The 27,706-nt window shown below is 46.3% G+C and overlaps 1 protein-coding gene across 5 annotated transcripts in view; it reads left to right on the top strand.

The window, feature by feature from the left end:
• LOC106581027 (BCAS3 microtubule associated cell migration factor) overlaps positions 1–27,706 on the top strand; it is a 339,535-nt gene that overhangs the window by 56,622 nt on the left and 255,207 nt on the right. For all 5 annotated transcript variants that reach the window (XM_014162693.3, XM_045703733.2, XM_045703732.2 and 2 more), the window contains 2 exons: positions 14,443–14,576; positions 20,145–20,415. In XM_014162693.3, the coding sequence (XP_014018168.2) occupies positions 14,443–14,576; positions 20,145–20,415 (405 nt within the window). The remainder of the gene's footprint in view (positions 1–14,442; positions 14,577–20,144; positions 20,416–27,706) is intronic.

The raw sequence follows: 27,706 nt of genomic DNA, 5'->3' as shown, positions 1-27,706 counted from the left end.
CATCGGTGGGCCCTGGTTGCAATAAATTAGTCAAACCAAAAGCTTACCTTGACTTGGAAGAGTTCCAGTGTTGTGTTGGATAGTCATAGCCAGCTAGCTAATGTAGCGTCCTTCTGTTTGAGCAGGTTGTTTAAGTAAGCTAAACTAGCAAGCTGAATTTTCTAGCTAAGTATTTGAAATGGAAAGTGAAAAAAATGACTATCTCTCTTGCTTTTCCTTCATTTTGGAAGAAATTAAATTGTTCAAAACTGTTCAACTATTGTCTTTGAGTCAACTACTCACCACATTTTATGCACTGCACTGCACTGCAGTGCTAGCTAGCTGTAGCTTATGCTCTCAGTGCTAGATTAATTCTCTGATCCTTTTATTGAGTGGACAACATGTCAGTTCATGCTGCAAGAGCTCTGATAGGTTGGAGGATGTCCTCCGGAAGTTTTCATAATTACTCTGTAAGTCTATTGAAGGGAATGAGAACTATGAGCCTCCTAGGTTTTTTATTTTAGTTAATGTACCCAGAGAAGGATGGAAGCTAGCTGTCCTCCAGCTACACCATGGTGCTACCCTACAGAGTGCTGTTGAGGCTACTGTAGACCTTCATTGCAAAACAGTGTGTTTTAATCTAAAAATGACAACTTTTAAAATGTTTAAAAATATATATTTTTATGAAATTCACTGAGGAGGATGGTCCTCCTCTGAGGAGCCTCCACTGAGGCGCACCGGTTTGAGTGTGTCAAGAACTGTAGCGCTGCTGGGTTTTTCACGCTCAACAGTTTCCCATATGTATCAAGAATGGTCTACCAACCAAAGGACATCCAGCCAACTTGACACAACTGTGGGACACATTGGAGTCAACATGGGCCAGCATCCCTGTGGAACACTTTAGACATCTTGTCCTATCCATGCCCCAACGAATTGAGTCTGTTCTTCCCCAGAGTCAGATGAACTTGTGGATACCATTTTTATGTCTCTTCATGCAGTTTGAAGGAAGTTGCTAACAAGCATTAACGCAATTGCTAACTGGAATTCTTTTAACTGCTAGTATGCTAGCAAATACCATAGACTTCCAGTCATTGCGCTAATGCTAGTTGGCATTGACTCAAAAAACTACCTCTAACTTCTTTAATACTAGATGCAGAGACTTACAAGTGGTGTTCATGTGACTTTGGCTTCATTGCCAAAATCCCGTAGTATCCCTTTAAGGAGAGAGACTGTGTGTGTGGTTCAGTTTTACCCAGAGTGCCGTGGATGCTTCCTGGCCTCACTCTACACCAAATGATTTTGCACTGGCGTCTTCCCCCTTTTATGGATTGTTCCCCCTCGGAAATAAAGGCACCACACAGTGCAGTGTGTGTGCGGTGTGTGTGTGTGAAGGAGCAGCTAATAAAGTAGCTGCTGAGTGATGGTGCTTACTGTGACCTCCAGTCTTTGGTAGGAATCCTTCACATGCCTCTGCTTCTGACCAGACTAGAATGCACCTCCCAGGAAGAAATCTTTTGTAACAGACATTCACCGCCTTTATACATTAACTAAATGTATACCTTTGTACACATACACATCCTCAATCTTTTGCTTACAAACACATAGGCTAACCCATGCACCCATTGACAATGTGTGTGACAATAAATCTCCAACACACACCCTTGTACAGATGATGTTTTACGTCTTCACATGCACTCGAGTCACAGATACGCTCACACAAAGCGCACGATCACTCTTACACGGCACACACATTAATCACCTACACATACATAGCGTGCTCTCCAAGCAGGTAAATGCCACATTTAATCTAGAAGGATTGTTACTTGGAGGTTTAGCAGAGCTGTTGTTTGGCAATTACAGAACAACTCCTCCCCCTCTTCAAGTCCTCTTTCCCTGGCCTGTATGACCGGTCCAATCTGTAGGGGGCGCCCTTGGTTCACCTTGACGACTTAGACTTGACTCAGTCGACCTTTACCCTATATGTGTGTGCGTGCCTGCATGTTTGTGTGTGGAGCCGAATTTACCAGGAGCAGGGGGGGCGCCGCTCTGGCCAACCGCACAGCGTCCAGCCGGCAACCGTGACCACCTTTCATTGTACTGTCAAGTGTAACACACTGAGTATACACGATGGCTGTGTCCTAAATGTCCACTTCAAGCCCCCCCCTCCTGTTAACTTTACTGCCAAATCACCACATGGGTGCGTTGCCACCTCATTTATGCCTGCCCAAGTCTGAAAGACTCTAAGAGTTTTGAAATATGACAGTGTTGGGGCACCCCAAAAAGTATCCCCAAGAGCCACATTTCTTTCTTTTTTTCCCTTAACAAGGTAAGAGTGAGTGGGTTAGTGTGTGCGGAGTAGCTGCATAGTCCTCCCCACTTGGATGCTGTAATTTAGGAGCCTTTCATCATTAAGCCTCATGATCAAAACAACTGCCACGTTGGTCTCTGAAGCCGCCTGCTTTAGAGTAACAGAGAGCGAGGCGAGTCCCTTGGTCTTGATTGGCCTGCAATCCCGGGTGACTCGCAGTCTGTTTGTCCTGAATTAACTGCACAGAGAGAGAGCGAAATGAAAAGAGAAGAAAAGGAGGAAAAACGTCTCACTCTACCGTAGGGCCTTCAGTACCATGGCTCCTTCTAACAGTGGTCAAGTCAACCCCGAAAACCAACAGAGCCAGTATGAAACAATGCAATGACTCGACAGCTCAGTGACTGGTCCTGGAAAGCCCAACAAGTCCTACCCAAGAAGTATGACGCAACAAACCCCATAGAACTGCTTGTGTATGTTGGAGTGACTACACAGACAGCGGAGTGGTTATGGGGTGACTGGTCTGGCACCCTGTCCTGGCTGTGTGGCGTTCAGAGGTTCTATTCCTAGTGGTGTAATTAGAGGATAGGATGCTGCTCTGTTGAAGGCAGTTGTGAAGCTACACACACACACACACACACACCCTTTAACAGCTGTAAGCTGCTTTATTTACCTCATCTCCTTCACTCTTTCACTATAATCTGTCTCTCCTTCACCTCTTACCCCTCGCACTTCACATCATCTTGACTTGATTATTAGCTGAGATGTCCAAGGTCAAAGACACATTGTTTTAACGGTAGGGCCTGTGAAACAGTTTGTGTGGAGGGTGGTTTGATTAAAGTGTGTAAGGCTGTATGCAGTGTATGATTAGGTGGTTGGACAGGAGAGACACTCGCTCTCTCTCTCACTGTTTGTAATTCCTCTCAATCACGCCACTGATAAGAATCTTGGAATCTGTTCCTCCATGGAAGATTAGTTCAGGGCTGCTCGCTCATTTACAGGAACTCAACCTCACAACCGCTCTTAAAGAGACACACACACACGACGACACACACTGAACCTAAACATCTTGTTTAATAAAAAAAACAATGTTACTATTCTACATTCACTCGCCTAACTAACCTCACACCTCTTAAATATCTACAAAGTCTTGGTAAACGAGGCTAGAACTCATCTCCGGCCACACTTCCTTAGCCCACTAAAGCCCAGCCCATGTTTAGTAACACAGCATCATAATGAATAGCCTGGTGAATTGATGATGGAAACATGGAAAGTGCCAAGCAGCTGTGTCATGATGAAGAAGGGACACTGTGGTGTCATAACTCCTTGATGTGTGAGAGAGAGTCAGGCCTTCACCCCAACTCCCAGCTAACCCACAACACACATGCTGAACACGAGGGAGACACCCCGAAGATACAGCCTCCACACCCCCAGCCCACTCATTTAGCCTGCAACGAGCCGTCTTCACACAGCAAGCAATTACCACTCCCCTCGTGGTTGTATCTTCGTGTTATGTGAAGTGGTGCTTTCACTTTATTTTCACACTCATTTAGCAAAATGTGCAGCTGTGTGTGAGTGCATGTGCATGCGTGTGTGTACATGTGACATTTGTGTGTGTGCCATCCATATCCGTGTTTGTGCTTTTTAGCACCATGTCACAGAGTTCTCAGAATCCCTTGTTTTACCCAGTAGCAGGGCTGTCCGTCCACCATGGACCAATCACAGAGGATTAAACCCCCCATGGGGTCTGCCAGTCGTTGGGGCCTTTCCTGCCACGCACGCAGGCACGCCACACCCTGGGAATCATGGCTTTAGTAAAGAGCCGCTGTCCTCCTTAGGTAAAGCTGATGATCTATAGATTTTTCCTTTCTCTTCCTTTCTCTTCCTCGTCACTCTCCCTTTCTCTTTATTTTTTCCTCTGCTTTTATATCCCTCACTCTCAATTTTGAGCTGTTAAAATTTCCCAGGGTAATGATTTTGTCTGTTCTAGAGATCTATTGTGGAGTTCCCACTGTGAGTATCCACTGTCTGTCCAACTGCAGCCAGCCTGCTAGCAAACTATTGTGCTTTCAGGTTTTGGCTCATTAAAAAAATGATATAGCTGCACACTCCTTCCTGGGCCAGTTTTGTTTTGAAGAGTTCTTCTACAGTACTGTAATGAAAGGCTACTGAAATTGGATACATAGCTGTAACGATGAATTGTGCTCTGCTCTCGCGTACAGAGTGCATGTAGTATGTCTGTACGGTGTGTGCAGTGGTCAGTGTCTAGTGTGTGTGTTTACAGTGTAGTCTTAAGTGCCTGATGAATTTGCAGAGCTACCAGACCTATGCTAGGTCTCCCTTTAGTGCAGTCATCTCTATGGCCAGTTGGACGTCGGCCCCGCTGACGCTCTCTTACTGTTTGTCCAAGACACTGTAAAGCCACCACTGCCTGCCTGCCTGCCTGCGGCTGTTTTTATGGTGTTTCCATACTAGGTGGTAAAAAGCAGCGGCACCGTCTTGGGAAGTCAGGGCCTCAGACCTGGGCTGTAAAACCACAAGGAGATCAGAGGAAAGAGGGAGAGCGAAAGAAAGGGGGAGTGAGAGAAGGAGGAGAGAAATGGAGATAGGAGGAGGAATAGAGAGGGAGAGGGAGAGGGAGAGGAAGAAAGCGAGGGCTGGCTAGGTCCGAGACTGATCGACCGTTAGCAAGGTCTCAGTGGAAACTTAAGCCCAAATCAGACCACGCCTCCACTCCAAATCCCCAAACCCCCCACCCCACACAATCCAGACACCTCAGGCTCTGCTGTTGAGTCATCCACAACCCACACAGACGACAACACGCAACGCTGTGCGTAACTTTTTATAGTGTGGGGCGGATTCTGATCTGTTCCTCTGATTTGATTTGGGGCTTTATTTTTCACAGAATTGAAGTCCACTTTGTAGACATACTGTATTTGGTGCTGTGTTCACAAGATCCATTAAACACACACACATTGTTCAAAGAGCCTCTCCTTGTACCTCCCCTCCAATCCCCCTTCCGTCAACGGCAGGCAGCACAGAGCAGCGTGAAATCTTATCTGCGGCGGCGAATGTTTGAGGGGATTCATTAGTTAACAGAAACACTAAAAGACAACTTTTAAATGGAAGTTAGAGATTACAGCCCACTCTCTGTTTTCAGAGAAACTGATTAAAGCTTTTCATCAGTCCTCTCTCTTCTTCCCTCCCTCCACAATACCCCTTTCTTTATCTGCAGATTGTGCTCTGAGTCTGACCAATTTGTTTGGGGGCTTTTAAACATGACAACAAAAGGCTGCTGTTATAGCCTGGCCTCTAAGCTGCTGGGAGAATGTGTTTTATCTGTCTGCCTGTTATGACGGAAAACTCAGACAGAGGCAGCAATACAATAACAAGTCTGTGTCCCAAATGACACCCTATTCCCTATATAGTGCACTACTTTTGACCAGGGCCCATAGGGTTATTAATGCACCATGAAGTGAGGTTTAGTCACGATGGAATTAGGAATGTTTCGTGTTTGCGGTAGAAAGAATGCGCTAATTTCTCTTCGTTTGGAGAAGGGAAGTACAAAGATGTAAATGTTCCATACACTGACCATGGTTTTAGAATGTTTGAATTCACTGTACATTCAGCGCATTGACTAACAGAAGGCGCTAACTTCTCGTCCTTTGTGGAGGAAAGTGTGATATATATATATATATATATATATATATATATATATATATGAACGTTCCATAATAGTGGTGGTGGATTTTGTTTGAGTTCTCTTAGTTGAACAGGGTGGACTAAAGGTGCTGTATGAGGATTCTGCTCCAATGGCTCCCTATATAGTGCCCTACTTTTGACTAGGGCCCATTGGGACGCCGACTAACTCCAACATCTCACTTCTGCCCCCGCCACGCTTCATGAACTTGACTGCGGGCGGAACACTCCTCCCTCTGTATGTGAGTCAGCATTACTTGAAAGCGGCAGGTTTCACCTTGTAATGAAAGAAAGAGTCAACCATCTTAATATTAAGCTAATTGCTGCCTGTTGGCAATGGTTAGTCAGCCATTTTCAATCTATTAATATCTGAGAGAGAGGGAGAGCTGCTCAGCTCACTGGTGGTCTGGCTGGGAAGCAGATAGAAAAACACTCCTCAGTTTCACTCCACTGTAGATCAAATGAACCATAATAACTTTTTTTCTCCCCCTCCATCTCTCCCTCACTCCTTCGCCCCTCGGTTGGATTGTGGATGTGGTTTATGGAGTTAAGAGTGTTGGAGAATCCAGTCCAAGCCAGAGCGGCCGCAGCAGTGTAGCACTCTGGTCTACTCTGCTCTGGTCTACTCTACTCTGCTCTGGTCTACTCTACTCTGTTCTGGTCTGCTCTACTCTGGTCTACTCTGGTCTGCTCTGGTCTGCTCTACTCTACTCTGGTCTACTCTGGTCTATTCTGGTCTACTCTGGTCTATTCTGGTCTACTCTGGCCTGGTCTGCTCTGCTCTGGTCTGCTCTGGTCTGCTCTGGTCTACTCTGCTCTGGTCTGCTCTGCTCTGGTCTGCTCTGCTCTGGTCTGCTCTGCTCTGGTCTGCTCTACTCTGGTCTGCTCTACTCTGGTCTGCTCTACTCTGGTCTGCTCTACTCTGGTCTGCTCTACTCTACTCTGGTCTGCTCTACTCTACTCTGGTCTGCTCTACTCTACTCTGCTCTACTCTACTCTGGTCTGCTCTACTCTGGTCTGCTCTACTCTGGTCTGCTCTACTCTGGTCTGCTCTGGTCTACTCTGGTCTGCTCTACTCTACTCTGGTCTGCTCTACTCTACTCTGGTCTACTCTGGTCTACTCTACTCTACTCTGCTCTACTCTACTCTGGTCTGCTCTACTCTGGTCTGCTCTACTCTGGTCTACTCTGGTCTACTCTACTCTACTCTGGTCTGCTCTACTCTACTCTGCTCTACTCTACTCTGGTCTGCTCTACTCTGGTCTGCTCTGCTCTACTCTGGTCTGCTCTACTCTGGTCTACTCTGGTCTGCTCTACTCTGGTCTGCTCTACTCTACTCTGGTCTGCTCTACTCTACTCTGCTCTGGTCTGCTCTACTCTACTCTGCTCTGCTCTACTCTGGTCTGCTCTACTCTGGTCTACTCTACTCTGGTCTGCTCTACTCTGGTCTACTCTACTCTATTCTACTCTATTCTACTCTGGTCTACTCTATTCTACTCTGGTCTTCTCTACTCTACTCTGGTCTACTCTACTCTGGTCTACTCTACTCTGGTCTGCTGTACTCTACTCTGCTCTACTCTGGTCTGGTCTGCTCTCCTCTGGTCTGCTCTCCTCTGGTCTGCTTTACTCTGGTCTGGTCTACTCTACTCTACTCTGGTCTGGTCTACTCTGGTCTGGTCTACTCTGGTCTGGTCTGCTCTGGTCTACTCTGGTCTGCTCTACTCTGGTCTACTCTACTCTGGTCTACTCTACTCTGGTCTGCTCTACTCTGGTCTGCTCTACTCTGGTCTGCTCTACTCTGGTCTACTCTGGTCTGCTCTACTCTGGTCTGCTCTACTCTGGTCTGGTCTACTCTGGTCTGGTCTACTCTACTCTGGTCTGGTCTACTCTACTCTGGTCTGGTCTACTCTACTCTGGTCTACTCTACTCTGGTCTACTCTACTCTGGTCTGCTCTACTCTGGTCTGCTCTACTCTACTCTGGTCTGCTCTACTCTACTCTGGTCTGCTCTACTCTACTCTGCTCTACTCTACTCTGGTCTGCTCTACTCTGGTCTGCTCTACTCTGGTCTGCTCTGGTCTACTCTGGTCTGCTCTACTCTGGTCTGCTCTACTCTGGTCTGCTCTGGTCTACTCTGGTCTGCTCTACTCTACTCTGGTCTGCTCTACTCTACTCTGGTCTACTCTGGTCTACTCTACTCTACTCTGCTCTACTCTACTCTGGTCTGCTCTACTCTGGTCTACTCTGGTCTACTCTACTCTACTCTACTCTGGTCTGCTCTACTCTACTCTGCTCTACTCTACTCTGGTCTGCTCTACTCTGGTCTGCTCTGCTCTACTCTGGTCTGCTCTACTCTGGTCTGCTCTACTCTGGTCTGCTCTACTCTACTCTGGTCTGCTCTACTCTACTCTGGTCTGCTCTACTCTACTCTGCTCTGGTCTGCTCTACTCTACTCTGCTCTACTCTGGTCTGCTCTACTCTGGTCTACTCTACTCTGGTCTGCTCTACTCTGGTCTACTCTACTCTATTCTACTCTATTCTACTCTGGTCTACTCTATTCTACTCTGGTCTTCTCTACTCTGGTCTACTCTACTCTGGTCTACTCTACTCTGGTCTGCTGTACTCTACTCTGCTCTACTCTGGTCTGGTCTGCTCTCCTCTGGTCTGCTCTCCTCTGGTCTGCTTTACTCTGGTCTGGTCTACTCTACTCTACTCTGGTCTGGTCTACTCTGGTCTGGTCTGCTCTGGTCTACTCTGGTCTGCTCTACTCTGGTCTGTTCTACTCTGGTCTACTCTACTCTGGTCTGCTCTACTCTGGTCTGCTCTACTCTGGTCTACTCTGGTCTGCTCTACTCTGGTCTGCTCTACTCTGGTCTGGTCTACTCTGGTCTGGTCTACTCTGGTCTGGTCTACTCTACTCTGGTCTGCTGTACTCTACTCTGCTCTACTCTGGTCTGGTCTGCTCTCCTCTGGTCTGCTCTCCTCTGGTCTGCTTTACTCTGGTCTGGTCTACTCTACTCTACTCTGGTCTGGTCTACTCTGGTCTGGTCTACTCTGGTCTGGTCTGCTCTGGTCTACTCTGGTCTGCTCTACTCTGGTCTACTCTACTCTGGTCTACTCTACTCTGGTCTGCTCTACTCTGGTCTGCTCTACTCTGGTCTACTCTGGTCTGCTCTACTCTGGTCTGCTCTACTCTGGTCTGCTCTACTCTGGTCTGGTCTACTCTGGTCTGGTCTACTCTACTCTGGTCTGGTCTACTCTGGTCTGGTCTACTCTACTCTGGTCTACTCTACTCTGGTCTGCTCTACTCTGGTCTGCTCTACTCTACTCTGGTCTGCTCTACTCTACTCTGGTCTGCTCTACTCTACTCTGCTCTACTCTACTCTGGTCTGCTCTACTCTGGTCTGCTCTACTCTGGTCTGCTCTGGTCTACTCTGGTCTGCTCTACTCTACTCTGGTCTGCTCTACTCTACTCTGGTCTACTCTGGTCTACTCTACTCTACTCTGCTCTACTCTACTCTGGTCTGCTCTACTCTGGTCTACTCTGGTCTACTCTACTCTACTCTACTCTGGTCTGCTCTACTCTACTCTGCTCTACTCTACTCTGCTCTGCTCTACTCTGGTCTGCTCTACTCTGGTCTGCTCTGCTCTACTCTGGTCTGCTCTACTCTGGTCTGCTCTACTCTGGTCTGCTCTACTCTACTCTGGTCTGCTCTACTCTACTCTGGTCTGCTCTACTCTACTCTGCTCTGGTCTGCTCTACTCTACTCTGCTCTGCTCTACTCTGGTCTGCTCTACTCTGGTCTACTCTACTCTGGTCTGCTCTACTCTGGTCTACTCTACTCTATTCTACTCTATTCTACTCTGGTCTACTCTATTCTACTCTGGTCTTCTCTACTCTGGTCTACTCTACTCTGGTCTACTCTACTCTGGTCTGCTGTACTCTACTCTGCTCTACTCTGGTCTGGTCTGCTCTCCTCTGGTCTGCTCTCCTCTGGTCTGCTTTACTCTGGTCTGGTCTACTCTACTCTACTCTGGTCTGGTCTACTCTGGTCTGGTCTGCTCTGGTCTACTCTGGTCTGCTCTACTCTGGTCTGCTCTACTCTGGTCTACTCTACTCTGGTCTGCTCTACTCTGGTCTGCTCTACTCTGGTCTACTCTGGTCTGCTCTACTCTGGTCTGCTCTACTCTGGTCTGGTCTACTCTGGTCTGGTCTACTCTGGTCTGGTCTACTCTACTCTGGTCTACTCTACTCTGGTCTGGTCTACTCTGGTCTGGTCTACTCTACTCTGGTCTACTCTACTCTGGTCTGGTCTACTCTGGTCTGTTCTGTGGCTCTATGGCATAGTGCTACACTCTGTGTGCATCTCAAATGGCACCCTATTCCCTATATCGTGCACTATAATTTAATTACATTTTTATTGAACCTTTATTTAACCAGGAAAGGACCCATAAGGTTAGAAACCTCTTGCCAGGGGGACTTTGTAAGAGGTCGACAGGAAGTAGTCAGCGAGTCCAAACAACACGAGCACAATACAATATTATCTTCTATCAGAGCTTTAAAATCACCAAACAATACCCTCTCCTCCCCTTTTAAAGTATTTTCCAAATGTTTTTCCAATTTGGTTCCCTGGGCTCTGGTCAGAGTATTGCACTACGTTGGGTGCCATCTGGAACACAACCTATGCTCCTTCCTGGTACTCAGCACAAATAACGCTCCTTACCCGACCACATAATATTGTGAGGAATCGCCAGTGGTGGTAGTGAGAGCCAGGGCTAAGCCAGGCTATGTTCTTCCTCCCTCCACCTTGCCCGTCGGCCTGATGGAATCTGCACTGGTCATTCCAGCGGCCAGTGGTCAGGGAGGGCATAGACAACGTTTCATTTGGAGACACTTTCAGCCAATCCCTCCAACCCTTTTTTTCTTCATCCCTCCATCCAGCTTTAGTGTGATTCATAGCCCAGTCACGATGCTAGGCCCTGTGCCACTCACTACAACATGAACAGCAACAGGCTCAGTGAAAGAGTTCATAAAAAAGGAGCCACTTGATTTAAGCTTCAAAAGATCTTACTTTTCGCCTGCATAGCATGAACAACTTATTGACCGCATGGTGACCCATTGGGTGAGTATTAGCCTCCCACCCCGCTCCACCCCCATCCTGGTTATCTCACTGTGAGGGAGAGAGGGAAGGAGAGAGGGAGGTAGCGACAGAAATGGAGGGAGGGCTGTAGGGAGGCTGGCCTCAGGACCGAGTGAGTTCTGGCCGGTCTGGTCTGAGTGGGCAGCTTTGATGTCAGTCTGTCACGCCGGGGCCCACTTTAGTTTTTACTGCACCCCTGTGTGTTTTCCACCGCTGTCATAAACACCTTGAAAAGCCCAGCACGGACGCAGCCGAGAGAGACCGCCACACACACTTACACACGGGCACACAGTACACACATACAGTACACCGAAAAACCCACACACAGTCATTAACTGACACACCACACACACTGTACACAGAGAAACGTGCACATCCACACACACTGCCTGGCAGTCTCTCATCACCAGCCCCACAGCCAGCCCTGAAGACAAAGACTCTGTATGATGCATGTTGTGCTCATTTGCTCATAAGTGTATGCGTCTCCTACAGCAAATTCCCCAGTGTCCTCTTAATGTTTTCTAACTACACATGGTTAGAATTCAACATTTCCCCTTTTTCAAAGGTTTTGGAGCCAAGTGTTGTTAATTAGAGAGGGGACTAGTTTTGTTGCGGCACTTTGTGCTGCCAAGTGGGAGACCTCATCACTGACTGCCCTCCCTTCGTCTCCCTCCTCTCTCCTCATCTGCTTTTGTCCCGAAAAAAAAGTCCCAGCCACTTTGGAAATGAAATATCCTTGCACTATTAATGGGATTGAGCAGATGTTTTCTGTTTATACGTTTTGAGACGTGACAAAGGCTGCAGCAAAACACAACAAGGAGAAGTTCTGGGGCACAGTCCTTCTTTCCAATGAAGAGCGAGAGAGAGAGCGAAGGGAGAGAGATTATATTTATGTGAATTATTTTATCACCCGCTCGCTCATTCACTCACAGCCAGGCAGCAGGCCTTCACGCAGACTCACGTCTCACACATGGCAAATTAGAGGTTCTCTCTCCAACCAGTCGGTTTGGGTGTTCCAGGAAAGCCATCCCATTTTCATACAGAACGTTGTAAATAACACTGATGCCCCAGAGAATGGGGAGGTTGAGGTGTTTATAAATAGGTCGTGTCAAACAGAGCTCCGACAGCTTCAGGTTTGCAGCTGCAGCGGGCGGCTCTCACACCGCCGACCAGGAACGCTGCTTTTTAATTTGTGCTTCCCGTGGCCTAACCGACTGACGCCTCTCGGCGAGGGCCTGTATTTCAACAAGGCCACAAAAGCCCCAACCCTGGGCCCTTCCACTCCGGCCGGGTGCCTTTTGGAGTGCAGAGTGTACCATCAGCAAGAAGTCATGTCCTGGCCAGCCTCGCCAAGCCTCATCTGTCAAAGCCCGTGGCAAGCCAGGGAGGGAGGGAGGGAGGGAGACGCGCTGGGCAGCTTGGGCCATGGAGTGAGAAGAAGAAAGGAGGGAGGGAGTAGAGGGTGGCTGGCTGAGGGAGAGAGGAAGCTCCCAGATAAACAGAGCACAGCGCCTTAACTCCTAATCACCCTACGCTTCCGTTTGCAGACTCTATAATTAGAAGGGTCCTTCTTTTCCATGTATTCCCAGTTGACGCAAAGGGTTCTTGTGGCTTGGCACCTCATTTGGGGCGTGGGTTTAGTTTATGGCCAGGGCCCTGAGCTTCCAGCTTTGGTTTGGTCTTCACTTCTGATATAGCATGAATAGCTAAACCACTGTCTAATGCCTTGCCTGCTCTAGTTTTCTATTTTTCTTTTCTTTCCTTCCAATGTCCCCCTCTTTGACTCCTTATTTTCGACTCCCTCCATCAGTCTTACTCTACGTCCCTTCTCCTCACCTCTGTACCTCACCCTATTACATGGCTGCTGTTGGATAAAGGTGGAAACTGGCTGCATCCTAAATGGCCCCCTATTCACTGGGCCCTAGTCAGTTGGGCACTATATAGGAAATAGGATGCCATTTGGAAAGCAACCTGTGAGGTCTGAAAGCAGTGTCCCGAAGACGTGGATGTGGATGAAGGCAGCCCTCCGCACCTCTCTGATTCAGATGGGTTGGGTTAAATGCAGAAGACACATTTCAGTTGAATACATTCAGTTGGACAACTGACTAAGGTATCCCCCCTTTCCCTTTCCCTTTCATCTAGCCTACATTCCTTTTTGGTGGTGTCTTGCTTCTTCATCCCTCTTGCATGTTTTGCTGGATTCTTTTCATCTCGTGCCATTCCATCCTCCTCTTTTACATTTGACATGCCACCCAATAAAGACTGCCTACTAATTGCCAACTTATTGCAACCTCCACAGAAAAGACCCAGCGAAGGAAAGTCACTAGTTATTCTCCTGTCAAATTATGGCTGTGAGGCTTTGGGTTCGGAGGCTTCGACTTAAAAAATTCAGCACCATTTCTCTGGTCACACACTTTTCAGTTTGAGCTAAAGGGCTGACGTTTTGAGTTAAATCACTATGTTTTTGGTAGAAATATAAAGGCTCTGTCCTGGGCTGACTGCGATCTGCGTTTAGATCTGGGTTTGTTCTGGTGTGGTTTGTTGAGTGTGTTGTTTACAGTAAAGGCCTATACTTTCTGCAGTTTGACAAACTTCAAATCAAACGGCTAGAAATGAATGGGCCTGTCATCGGAGGTTACACACAAGCTAGGCTGTGGTTGTGTGTTCGGACACACACACACACACACACACACACACACACACACACACACACACACACACACACACACACACACCTCCCAGTCCCTAGAAAGAAGACATAGTTATAAGGGTATGGTTGCGACTGGAGAACAAATTATAATGTGAGGGATAAGCAAGCGATTTACAGCAGTGACAAACGATAGCTGGTGTGTTTTTATTGGGTGGTTTGTTTGTGTACCGGCATGGTGGGGCTGATATGTCCTGCTTTGAAGGGATTGTCGAGTTCTGCACGGTTCAAAGGTTTTATTATTAACAGCTAAATAAATCTGCCCAGTTTTTGACTGAAATGTCTCTATTGTTCTACAGTGAATCAAATGGTTGTTTTTGGTACTGGTTTGTATGCGCACACATTTTTATCAAAGACTGCCATTTGTAATTTCTACAGTATATTTAATCTCTGTATTGGCCAGTACACTACTGGTCTGGATAATATTCTGAAATATTTCATATGGGGTTTGGAGTTGATTTTTATGACTGTTGGAAATGAAACAGTTTTGCTAATATACTAAATCCTCCTGAATAACTCTTGGATATGAAGAATAGGGCTCTGCCAATGGTTATGTATTACTGTGTGTGTGTGTGTGTGTGTGTTAATGTCCATGTGGTCTCTCTGTCTCCAGGTATGCTGTTGGTGACTGCAGACACCCTGGGCCATGACTTCCATGTGTTCCAGGTCCTCACACACCCCTGGGCCTCCAATCAGTCTGCTGTCCACCACCTCTACACACTTCACCGTGGAGAGACTGAGGCCAAGGTAACGCACTATTCATCATACACTCACTGACGCCTACTTATCCCCTGTAAATAATCCACATTTTAGTAATTCAGCACTGAGGTGGTTTCTGAACAGGGCCACCCAGAGCTGTTTACTGAGTGCGCTCTGGCTGCAGCATCTAAACCAAGCCTTTGATCCTCTGTAGTGTATGTTTGCCTGTGTTGTGTCTAAACACTGTCAGATAGACAGCACTGGGCTTCATCAGACTGTACAGCTGAAAGGAAGAGTCGTTTTATGCCTATGATCAGACACAGTTCTGTAGCATGGCCTCACTGGTTCCAGAAGTACATGGGGGGGAAACCGGTATGCATGTGTGTGACCACTACAGCTTCAACGTCATTTCCTCAAGACATTGTTAGGAAGGGTAAAACACTATTAGGCTGGAGGATCTGAGTTGAGTGTTTGTGTGCGTGTGTGTGAGCGGATAAGAACCCAAACAGGGCGGGGTGTGACCCAGGCAGCTCTGTAATTGATGTGAAGGATGATTTAGAAACAAGCAAGGCCTCATTGCCTCTCACTTGACTGCAGCACCAGATTCCTCACAGCTGTGGAATCACAGCCTTCCAGCCAATCAATTAATCAGCGTCCAAAGCAAACACATTTTCAAAAGCTGAAACAATTTGTAAGACAAATAGGGCATGTCGAGTTTCAAACAACATTCACTATGGCTCATTCAATAAAAAAGGCTGCTGCATGTTTTCTTCTTGTCCCTAGCTAACAGTGCTCTCTCTCGCTCTCTCTCTCTCTCTCTGTCTCTCTCTCTCTCTCTCTCTCTGTCTCTGTCTCTCTGGTGAAAATCTAATATTTTGAGTTGGTAGGAGGAGAGATGACCCCCTTTGACATGATACTTTCTTCCCCGGCTAATCACTTTGTGAGGCTGTGCAGAGCTTCTTTTGAGGAATGGCCACCATTAAAGCTCTCCCTCTGTAGTTGTGGCTGCTGCTGCCGCTGAATGTCAGCTGAGGCCTTGCTTATGGAGCGCACACACACACACACACACACACACACACACACACACACACACACACACACACACAGCCTCAGTGGCGTGTAAGGAGATTTATTTGACCCAAGTCAAGGGACGCAGCATCCTGTATTCTCCCTTTACAGCATGCAGGCCTGTTATATAGAATCACAGTTTATGCAGCACTTCTGGCAATCCAAATTGTAGGTTTAGTCACATAAGATAAAAGTTACCCTAGTGTTCTCTCCCATCGGGCCATCACTCCAATATAGAGGATTAAGATTGAATCCTACTACACCGGCTCTGACGCTCGTCGGATGTGGCAGGGCTTGAAAACTATTATGGATTACAAAGGGAAACCCAGATGCGAGCTGCCCGGTGACGTGAGCCTACCAGACGAGCTAAATGCCTTTTATGCTCGCTTCGAGGCAAGCAACACTGAAGCATGCACGAGAGCGCCAGCTGTTCTGTGTGATTATGCTCTCGGTAGCCGATGTGAGCAAGACCTTTAAACAGGTCAACATTCACAAAGCCGCAGGGCCAAACGGATTACCAGGACGTGTACTCAAAGCATGCGCGGACCAACTGGCAAGTATCTACACTGACATTTTCAACCTCTCCTTGACCGAGTCTGTAATACCTACATGTTTCAAGCAGACCACCATAGTCCCTGTGCCCAAGGCAGCGAAGGTAACCTGCCTAAATGATTACCGCCTGTAGCACTCACGTTGGTAGCCATGAAGTGCTTTGAAAGGCTGGCTCACATCAACAGCATCCTCCCGGATACCCTAGACCCACTCCAATTTGCATACCGCCCACCTGGACAAAAGGAACACCTATGTGAGAATGCTCTTCATTGACTACAGCCCAGCGTTCAACACCATAGTGCCCACAAAGCTTATCATTAAGCTAAGGACCCTGAGACTAAACTCCTTCCTCTGCAACTGGATCCTGGACTTCCTGACGTGCCGCCCCCAGTGGTAAGGGTAGGCAACAACACGTCTGCCACGCTGATCCTCAACACTGGGGCCCCTCAGGGGTGTGTACTTAGTCCCCTCCTGTAGTCCCTGTTCACCCACGACTGCGTGACCAAACACGACTTCAACACCATCATTAAGTTCGCTGACGACACAACAGTGGTAGGCCTGATCACCGACAACAACTAGACAGCCTATAGGGAGGAGGTCAGAGAACTGGCAGTGTGGTGCCAGAACAACAACCTCTCCCTCAATGTAAGCAAGACTAAGGAGCTGATCGTGGACTACAGGAAAAGGTGGGCCAAACAGGCCCCCATTAACATCAACGGGGCTGTAGTGGAGCGGGTCAAGAGTTTCAAGGTCCTTGGTGTCCACATCACCAACGAACTATCATGGTCCAAACATACCAAGACAGTCGTGAAGAGGGCACGACAAAGCCTTTTCCCCCTCAGGAAACTGAAAAGATTTGGCATGGGTCCCCAGATCCTCAAAAGTTTCTACAGCTGCACCATCGAGAGCATCACCGCCAGGTATGGCAACTGCTCGGCATCTGACCATAAGGCACTACAGAGGGTAGTGTGTATGGCCCAGTACATCACTGAAGCCAAGGTTCCTGCAATCAAGGACCTACACTACTGTTCTAAAAGTTGGGTTCACTTAGAAATGTCCTTGTTTTTGAAAGAAAATCAAAAAATGTTGTCCATTAAAATAACATCAAATTGATCAGAAATACAGTGTAGACATAGTTAATGTTGAAAATGGACCTGCAAAACACCAGTCTCAACGTCAACAGTGAAGAGGCAACCCCGGGATGCTGGCCTTCTAGGCAGAGTTCCTCTGTCCAGTGTCTGTGTTCTTTTGCCCATCTTAATCTTTTGTTTTTATTGGCCAGTCTGAGATATGACTTTTTTCAACTCTGCCTAGAAGGCCAGCATCCCGGAGTCGCCTCTTCACTGTTGACGTTGAGACTGGTGTTTTGCGGGTACTATTTAATGAAGCTGCCAGTTGAGGACTTGTGAGGCGTCTATGTAGATATTCCATAAAGAATATATTCCGTTTCCAGCTACAATAGTAATTTCCAACCTTAACAATGTCTACACTGTATTGCTGATCAATTAGATGTTATTTTAATGGACAAAAATGTTTGCTTTTCTTTCAAAAACAAGGACATTTCTAAGTGACCCCAAACTTTTGAACGATGGTGTATATAATAGGTGGTGTCAGAGGAAAGCCCATAAAGTTGTCAGAGACTCCAGTCACCCAAGTGATAGACTTTCTCTGCTACCGCACGGTAAGCGGTACCGGAGCGCCAAGTCTAGGACCAAAACAGCTTCTACCCCCAAGCCATAAGACTGCTGAACAATTAATCAAATGGCTACTGGACTATTTACATTGATCGCCCCCCCTCGCCTCTCCATTTGTTTTGTACACTGCTGCTACTCGCTGTTTATTATCTATACATAGTCACTTCACCCCCACCTACATGTACAAATTACCTCAAACCTGTACCCCAGCACACTGACTCAGTACCGGTACCCCCTGTATGTAGCCTCGTTACTGTGATATTTTTATTTTTTTACTTTAGTTTATTTGGTAAATATTTTCTTAACTCTTCTTGAATTGCGCTGTTAAGGGCTTGTAAGTAAGCCTGTTGTATTCAGCGCATGTGACAAATAAAGTTTGATTTGATTTGCACAGTGGAGTTCAGGCTAAACTATTTAATATGTACTTCTATTGGTTTGTAAGATACTTGTATTTCTGTCGGTGTTTTTGCCCCATTTAGTCTATTTCTATGGATATTTCTTCTCTTATTAATGTACTCTCATATGTTTAGCTTAGCAGCCGTTCCAGGGCAAAAAGTGTATTTTTAGTTGGCAACTTGTGGTGTTCTGTTTACTCTAGCAGAACTAATATTTATCTGTGCAGAGCTTGGACCCTAGCTGCCTGTCCCACTAGTGTCATGTCTGGACCAGAACACTGATCTAGGCTTTGCTTCGACCTTGTGTGCGCGCGCACCCACACTCACCCATGTAAACTCCTCCACGGACACACACAGGATTGTAATGGGCAGGTTAATGTGTGACTTATAACGACAGGTCCTGCTGCCTGGCTGTGTGTTACTAGCTTTGATCCTGCTGGTGTAAACACTGTGGAGACTACAGCAGAGAGAGAGAGAGCAGGCTGTAGGGCACAGAGGTTATCTCCTACACAGCATACAATGCCGGAAGTGCAAATGGTGATGTAGCAAGGTGGGTGGACAACTCTTATCTAGCTGGACTGACTGGCTGGGCTCGCTTCGACTCACCACACACACACACACACACACACACTGATTCACTGACACAGTCAACCCAGGTAAACAGGCATGGCTCTGATAACGACAGGAGGGTTTCTCAGTAATAGGGCCCTAGGTGGTTTGAAAGCAGTTTAAACTGGAGTACACTCAGTGACCAGGCAGGTCAGGGTGTTTTGAATGGTCCGTTTTTTTCATGCTCTGGGTGTCTGTTTTTAGTTTTCTATTGTTTTCTGCACCTTTTCCCTTTCTTTTTGGTCTGTTTTCCTTTTACTCTGTCTCTCAGGATTCCTGTCATTCCATTGTAGTTCCTGCTAAGTGACAGTAACTCTAACTTATCAGTGTTACTGATAGAGACCGAGACACTTTGAACACTTCTATGTCTGTCTGTGTGTGACATCTCTACTGTGTCTCCTCTCTACCACATGTCTGCTCATCTCACCCATACACACTTCTGTTCTGAATGATCTGGGTCAGATCACAGTCTGATTAAGTAAGAGACTTCACCCAACTTCTGCTGTTGTTGGAGAGTTTGTATCCTACAAAATATGGGGAGAGGACAATGTTATCCTGATCAAGGATGTACCCCCTCCCCATATTGGCTTTAATCATGGCTAGGCAGAGCTCAGCTGAAACTACCCCCTATCCTTGTCTGTGCATAGAAACTGGTATGTGTCTGGTATGTGAAGGATTCCCCATTAACTGTCATTGCTGAGGACAATTACCCAGCCAACCTGTGCCATGGCCACAGATGAAACATACAGACACAGGTAGACAGATCTCACAGTGGAAAAGATAAACCTCTCTTTTTCTGAGGATGAATAATGTTGACTCTCTTTTACACTTTATTTTCTGTCTGTCCGTCCCTCTCGCCACCTCTGTCTTTATCTGTCTCTGTGTCTGTCGGTCTCTCTCGTGTCTGACATAGTTGTGTAGATGCTATCTGATGAAGTGTTTGCTCTGTGAGCTGACTGTGTGTGTAGCTCTTGAGGCCACAGGAGAGAAAGACCTTAATTGTCTTCTGCAGACAGACTGTTGGGCTGTCTTTACCAAAGACTTAAAAATACATTCCCACCAAACCCTCAACAACCCTCCAGATACCTCCTTTCAAATGGCCATCTTATATTCTCTATTCAGTGGTCAGTTCAACATCTATTTGAGAATGTTAAGGGGAACATTGGTTCGGTTTTGCTCTAAGGTCAACTGCCTTACTACTTATACGCTGTGTTACTGTCAACGTATGCCAAGCTGATCAGCTTCCTCTCTTTATCTCTCTCTGCCTGTCTGTCTCTCTGTCTGTGCCCCTTCTCCAGGTCCAGGACATCTGTTTCAGCCAGGACAGTCGCTGGGTGGTGATCAGCACACTGCGTGGCACCTCCCACGTCTTTCCCATCAACCCCTACGGTGGCGCGCCCTGCGCCCGCACACACATGTCCCCCCGGGTGGTCAACCGCATGTCCCGCTTCCAGAAGAGTGCAGGGCTAGAGGAGATAGAGAATGAACTGAACAGCAAGCAGGCTGGAGGAGGGAGATGCAGCCCCATCCCCGGGCTCTCCAGCAGCCCCTCGGGGTCCCCGCTACACGGTAAGGATAGAGGACACACCAAGCACAGAACTAATCCTCTTACTATTGCGCAGTACATGAAACCCCACAATACGCAGCATATGTTGTGACATGACTATAGCTGATATGGGGGGTGTGTTAACACACACCGCTCTTCAGACAGCGGCGGCTCCAGTTCCAGTAAGTGACAACAACCGCTGACTGGCTGTCACCTGAGTAGACCTTGTTCTATGACCTAGGACTATGACCCGTCTGTTACAGCCTTGGTCCTGTTGGTCAAACACCCCTAAAGCCGCCTGGCCTGGCTGGCACACACACACACTATACACACTACCACCGACACGTGGGCACACACACCCACTCATACGCAAACAAACACCTGTTGACATATACTCACCAGCAAGTTCACAGAGAAAAATCATAGTTCAGGGTTGAGGCTGTTTGCAGATCTTCTCAGTTTGCCCTCCCTCCCTCCCTCCCTCTCACTGTCAGGGCATCAGTCATCCATCTCTCTCCCACTCTCTGCAGCCGTGGCGCCCTGACTTCCCCTCTCCCTTCCTAGCCTATTGTTAGCCCCAGCCCCCCCCCGCCCACTACTCAGTTTGTGTGGCTTCTCTCCCCCAGGCTCTGTATTAATGACCACTGTCAGATCACTTCCCCAACAATTAAAACAATGTCAGAAGGACGTTCAAGCCAGGCCAGAGGGACGTCAAGCCCAGGGAATGTACTGCCGCCGCGGCTTGTCTCGTTCTGGATCTAGAGAGAAAAAGTGGAGAGAAGGAAATGGAAAGGGAGGGAGGAGAAAGAGGAGTGAAAGAGGGAGAAATAAATTATGAAAGAGAAGGAGAAAAAATATGGAGGTAGAGCGAAAGAGTTCAGCTTTTGTAGCGGCAGTGAATGGAGGGAGATGGGAGCAAGAGACTCATAAATCACACTCTATTTTCAAAGGAAGGCATTAGAGCCACCTGTCAACAATTAGTCTCTTCACTGGTACGTGTGTGTGTGTGTGTGTGTGTGTGTGTGTGTGTGTGTGTGTGTGTGTGTGTGTGTGTGTGTGTGTGTGTGTGTGTGTGTGTGTGTGTGTGTGTGTGTGTGTGTGTGTGTGTGTGTGTAGGCCCCCAGGGATGGCAGACGGCTATATAAATGTTACAGCGTAAAGAAAAACTAAAATACCACTGTCTGAGGCAATAGGTTTTACGTTTTCAGGACTTTGATATTTACAGCGTATCTGTTCCTTTTTATGGACCTTGGGAGTCTGTGATAAAGTTAGCCAGGAATCTGGGGGCTGGGTTTTGGAGATGTCATTCTCTGCGTGGTGTTGGAAATGGTGTGTGAGTTTGTAGGGGGAGAGTCTAAATCTTCAACTACGACACACACACATTGACCATTTTAACATGTAAATCTTGGTGGGGCAAACTCCCCAATTTTTTTTTTTACGCATGCCAGCAAAGCCACTACTCAACACTAAACAATACATGAATTGCACTATAACAATGACAAACGGTGCCCGCAAACTATTACGGCCTACATAAAGCTGTCCCAACAGCAGATCTTTCTTTTCAGCACCATAGAGTGAATCCTTACCACTGTTACACCTGGCTATCAGCTGAGCCTTGTCTGGCAGCGAAACAGTTCATACAGCCTCAATTACTGCCTTTAAAAAAAACATAGCTGATATGGCTAACTTGCTTAAACAAATGTGGTTCCTACTGACAATTTAGATGTACAATTCCGATTAAGACATTAATGAGTGAGCTAGGAATGATGTAGTCAATATGACTGTTCAGCACTTTTGAAATGTACAGCGACAGAATTCAGAACATGAGCCATTCTTACAGTATTCTCCCTGTACACCAAGTCAGAACCGTAGGATAAATAAAGGGGGCATATAAGCAGACAATGAAAGCTCTTACAATATTTTATGATTACGTTTCTCTAAAACAGGCTATAGGCTACATGTGCACCGCCAAGTCGGAACATTAGGCTTTAGCAGTGGGAAAGGGACCAAATTATTAGGGTGAAGCACATGGGCTACTAACAGCTTACTACACAACATACACTTAGTATTACTTTCTCAGCTACAGTATACATATCTCCCTGGCAAAATCCATGATTTATGCAGCAGCATACAATACATTTTTGGACCTTGTTGTGCTGTTCTTAATTGAACAGGAAGGTGGCGTGGCAGTCCTTCGTGGGCAAATTTTTTGTCATCAAAGTCTGGCATTCTCTGGATTTATGGTGCTTTCAAGACACATGACATCAGTGATCTTCAGGTAGGAGTTCTAGACAGAGGCCTGAGTTCCCGACTTGGAATTACGAGTTGGATGACCGTTCAAAATGTATTTTCCCCAGTCCGAGCTCGTTTTTTTTGAGTTCCCAGTTGTCTTGAACTCACTGAAGTCTGAGATTTCCGAGTTCCAGTTGTTTTGAATGCGGCAGAAGTCATGCTGGATTGACAGCATGGCCAATGTATTCAATTTTTTCTGGCCCATGGTGTTGAATGTTTATCCTTTTAATCTTGGAAAGAGTCCCTTAAACCCAGACTTGGAACACATCCACTCCACTGAATAGCAGGCTGGTGATTGCTTTGTAGTGCTTGCAGTTAGCCACTGATTCCTTCCAATTTTCAACTTGTTGTGTAATGTTTATATCCAATGGCTGATGAGCACCGATACATTATCTGTAATTTCTCTTCATATGACAAGGATTGAAAAGGATTTGCCAGTAGATTGTCGACTTGGTTCATGATGATGACTGCTTTCTAGCTAAGATTTTGAAAGTACGATGTTGACAATGATCCGTCCAATCAAGGCTACGGTAGATATAACGCAATTTGACGTCACTTTATCTAAGGCCAATGACCTTGAGCCTTCTTGGATGGGCATTTCTAATGTAACTCTATGGCAGCACCCAAGGGGCTTGAATTTGAGCTATCCCCGTAGATTTTGCAGTGACGTAGTGTCCCCGAGAGTGACAAAATACTCAGCCAATCACGGGGCAACTAGAGAACCAACCCCTACGCTCCGTGTTTTCCTCAGGCTGCCCCACCACCACAGAAAGCACTGAGCTAGGCTGAAACACCTGCATTTTGGAGCTGCCTTACTCAAGAAAGCAAAAAAGAGACCATGTTTGTATGTGGCTTTATTAACTCAAAGATTTTTTTACATTGTTTTCATACTAATATGTGACATGTATAAATGCCAAAATAACATGCCAAACAGGCAACCCCCCCCCCAAAAAAAAACAATAATATATTTTTAGCTAAACAGGTTGGGCTCAAAGCAGGTGGGGCTCAGCCCCAACTGCCCTGAGTGACGGGCCGCCACTGGACCCACACACTCCCTGATGTGTCAAGGTGGTTCAGTTAATGTTTCTTATAGGCAGGCAACCCAATTATGATCTTTTTTCACTAATTGGTCTTTTGACCAATCAGATCACCTCTGAAAAATATCTGATGTGAAAAGATCTGATGTGATTGGTAAAAAGATCAGAATTGGACTGCCTGTGTACACACAGCCATAGAGGAGAAAAATTGTGTGTCCAGTATGACATTGTTCAACACGTCTTCTTTCGGTAAATTGTTGACAGGTTTCTCACCCTGAGAACTGAGTATTCTCTAGGTCAGGGATCATCAACTAGATTCAGCCGCGGGCCAATTCTTTCTTGAGCGGATGGTCAGGGGGCCAGAACATTTAAAAAAAAAATCTTTAGACTCCAAATTGACCGCAAGAAGCCTAAACAGATATAATATTTGACTAAAACATAATAATTTCAAACCTTGATTACATTTGGGTACATTGTCTTGTGTAGGGTGCTGTCTTTCGGATGGGACATTAATGTGGGTGTCCTGACACTCTGTGGTCATTCAAAATTCCATGCCGCTTATTGTAAGAGTAGGGGTGTTCACCCCGGTGTCATGGCTAAATTCCCAACCTGGCCACATTACGTCATGGCCGCCTAATCATCCCCCTCATTCCTAATTGGCATATATGACTCCTCACCTCTCCACCTGATAGCTGATGTGTGGTGAGAGTTGTCACAAAAAAGGTTGTTGCGCATCACTGAGATGGGTGCATCTCATTGATAGTGGATAAGGTGAGTTTCCCCCTACTATGTAAAGCGCTTTGAGTACCTCAGTTGGTAGAAAAGTGCTATATAAATCCAATCAATTATTATTGATTATTATTATTTGTATACGATCACATATGTCTCTCTATTATAAGTGGGAATACTTCGGAACAGATTTCCAAAATGTAAATCACTTGGAGCTGATTTCCTGGTGTGTTTACAGTCTTTTATGACCAACAATAACAAGTAAGCAAAATATATGTATTTTTTTGCTCAGAAAACATGGGGGGACAAATAAAACCACCCAGGGGCCAAATTCGACCCGCCAGTTGGGGAACTCTGCTCTAGGTGTTAATGTAGCCCGTGTGGACAGACGCTGGTTTGTGTAACATAAAAACAACACCTCCAGTATAACAGTTGTGAATGGCTGTAAGGGATGGCTGTTTAACCTTAGTGGGTCTCTGTCTGTAGTGTAGTAAAGCAGGGTTGAGATGTTCCAACATGTATCCATTGCTACGTTTTGATTTGACCAGACCGACTCCATGAAGAAGTGATGTGCTTTACGACTTCAAATGCTTTTTCTATTGTCTGCATCCATCATTCGTACGGTAGACTTTGGAGCAGTGGTCACCAACTGGTTGATCGCGATCGACTAGTGGTACTCCAAGGCATTCCTAGTCGATCGCCAAACATTTCTGTAAAAAAAAAAAAAAAAGATAAATCCTGGTGTTCCTATTATTTTAATTAGTTTCATGCTTCTTCTTCTATGATAAAATGGCGGTCCACAAACAAATGTTTCAGGTGCATGCCGCCAGCTACTGTGCTGGAGTGTCTGGTCGATCACGGTTTACATTATTAATTTTGTGCTCTTTTCATTGATCATCTTTGAGATATTTTTACAACTTGATTGTGCCGTCATCATTGCTTTGCACAAAAAGGGCTTCACAGGCAAGGATATTGCTGCAAGTAAGATCGAAATCAACCATTTATCGGATCATCAAGAACTTCAAGGAGAGCGGTTCAATTGTTGTGAAGAAGGCTTCAGGGCGCCCAAGAAAGTCCAGCAAGCGCCAGGACCATCTCCTAAAGTTGATTCAGCTGCGGGATCGGGGCACCACCAGTACAGAGCTTGCTCAGGAATGGCAGCAGGCAGGTGTGAGTGCATCTGCACGCACAGTGAGGCGAAGACTTTTGGAGGATGGCCTGGTGTCAAGAAGGGCAGCAAAGAAGCCACTTCTCTCCAGAGAAAACATCAGGGACAGACTGATATTCTGCAAAAGGTACAGGGATTGGACTGCTGAGGACTGGGGTAAAGTCATTTTCTCTGATGAATCCCCTTTCCGATTGTTTGGGGCATCCGAAAAAAAGCTTGTCCAGAGAAGACAAGGTGAGCGCTACCATCAGTCCTGTGTCATGCCAACAGTAAAGCATCCTGATACCATTCATGTGTGGAGTTGCTTCTCAGCCAAGGGAGTGGGCTCACTCACAATTTTGCCTAAGAACACAGCCATGAATAAAGAATGGTACCAACACATCCTCCGAGAGCAACTTCTCCCGACCATCCAGGAACAGTTTGGTGACGAACAATGCCTTTTCCAGCATGATGGAGCACCTTGCCATAAGGCAAAAGTAATAACTAAGTGGCTCGGGGAACAAAACATTGATGTTGTGGGTCCATGGCCAGGAACCTCGCCAGACCTTAATCCCATTGAGAACTTGTGGTCAATCCTCAAGAGGCGGGTGGAAAAACAAAAACCCACAAATTCTGACAAACTCCAAGCATTGATTATGCAAGAATGGGCTGCCATCAGTCAGGATGTGGCCCAGAAGTTAATTGACTGCATGTCAGGGCAGATTGCACAGGTCTTGAAAAAGAAGGGTCAACACTGCAAATATTGACTCTTTGCATGAACTTCATGTAATTGTCAATAAAAGCATTTGACACTTATGAAATTCTTGTAATTATACGTCAGTATTCTATAGTAACATCTGACAAAAATATCTGAAGACACTGAGGCAGCAGACTTTGTGAAAATTAATATTTGTGTCATTCTCAACTTTTGGCCACAACTGTACAGTGTTGAACAATATCTTCATTTTCTTGGCAATTTCTCGCATGGAATAGCCTTCATTTCTCAGAACAAGAATACACTGACGAGTTTCAGAAGAATGTTCTTAGTTTCTGGACATTTTGAGCCTGTAATCGTACCCACAAATGCTGATGCTCCAGATACTCAAGTAGTCTACAGAAGGCCAGTTTTATTGCTGCTTTAATCAAGACAACAGTTTTCAGCTGTGCTAACATAATTGCAAAAGGGTTTTCTAATGATCAATTAGCCTTTTAAAATTATAAACTTGGATTAGGTAACTCAACGTGCCATTGGAACACAGGAGTGATGGTTGCTGATAATGGGCCTCTGTACGGCTATGTAGATGCTCCAATAAAGGCTGCCGTTTCCAGCTACAATAGTCATTTACAACATTAACAATGTCTACACTGTATTTCTGATCAATTTGAAGTTATTTTAATGGACAAAAAATGTGCTTTTCTTTCAAATACAAGGACATTTTTAAGTGACCCCAAACTTTTGAACGGTGGTGTTGGTTTTTATAAATTGTTGCTCATTTATTTTATATATATTTATATTGTGGCAAAGAAGGGGGTCAAGTGATAAATGGCAGATATGTGAGGGCAGAACTAATAAACATTCTGGTCATTCTAGATTATGCCACTCGCTACCCAGAAGCCATTCGGACAATGGCTTCCAAAAATATCGCCAAGGAACTAGTGCTATTGTTCACCAGGGTTGGGGTCCCAAAGGAGATCCTTACTGACCAGGGGACCCCCTTTATGTCCCGCCTTATGGCGGACCTTTGTAAATTGTGGCAGGTGAAACAGTTGAGGACATCGGTTTACCATCCACAGACGGACGGGCTGGTTGAGAGATTCAACCGGACCCTGAAGTCAATGCTCAGGAAGGTAATCGACAAGGATGGGAAAAACTGGGATTGCATGTTGCCATATCTGATGTTTGCCATTAGAGAGGTTCCTCAAGCCTCGCTGGGGTTTTCTCCCTTCGAGCTGGTATATGGGAGGCACCCCCGGGGAATCTTAGACATCGCCCGGGAAACCTGGGAACACCAATCCACCCCGTATACTAGTGTCATAGAGCACGTCACGGCAATGCAAAACAGGATAGCCACAGTCATGCCCATCGTCAGAGAGCACATGAGACAAGCA

Source organism: Salmo salar, chromosome 20, assembly GCF_965601325.2.
Source record: "Salmo salar chromosome 20, fSalSal1, whole genome shotgun sequence".
NCBI lineage: Eukaryota > Metazoa > Chordata > Actinopteri > Salmoniformes > Salmonidae > Salmo > Salmo salar.
This window is presented reverse-complemented; position numbering and strand designations above follow the sequence as displayed.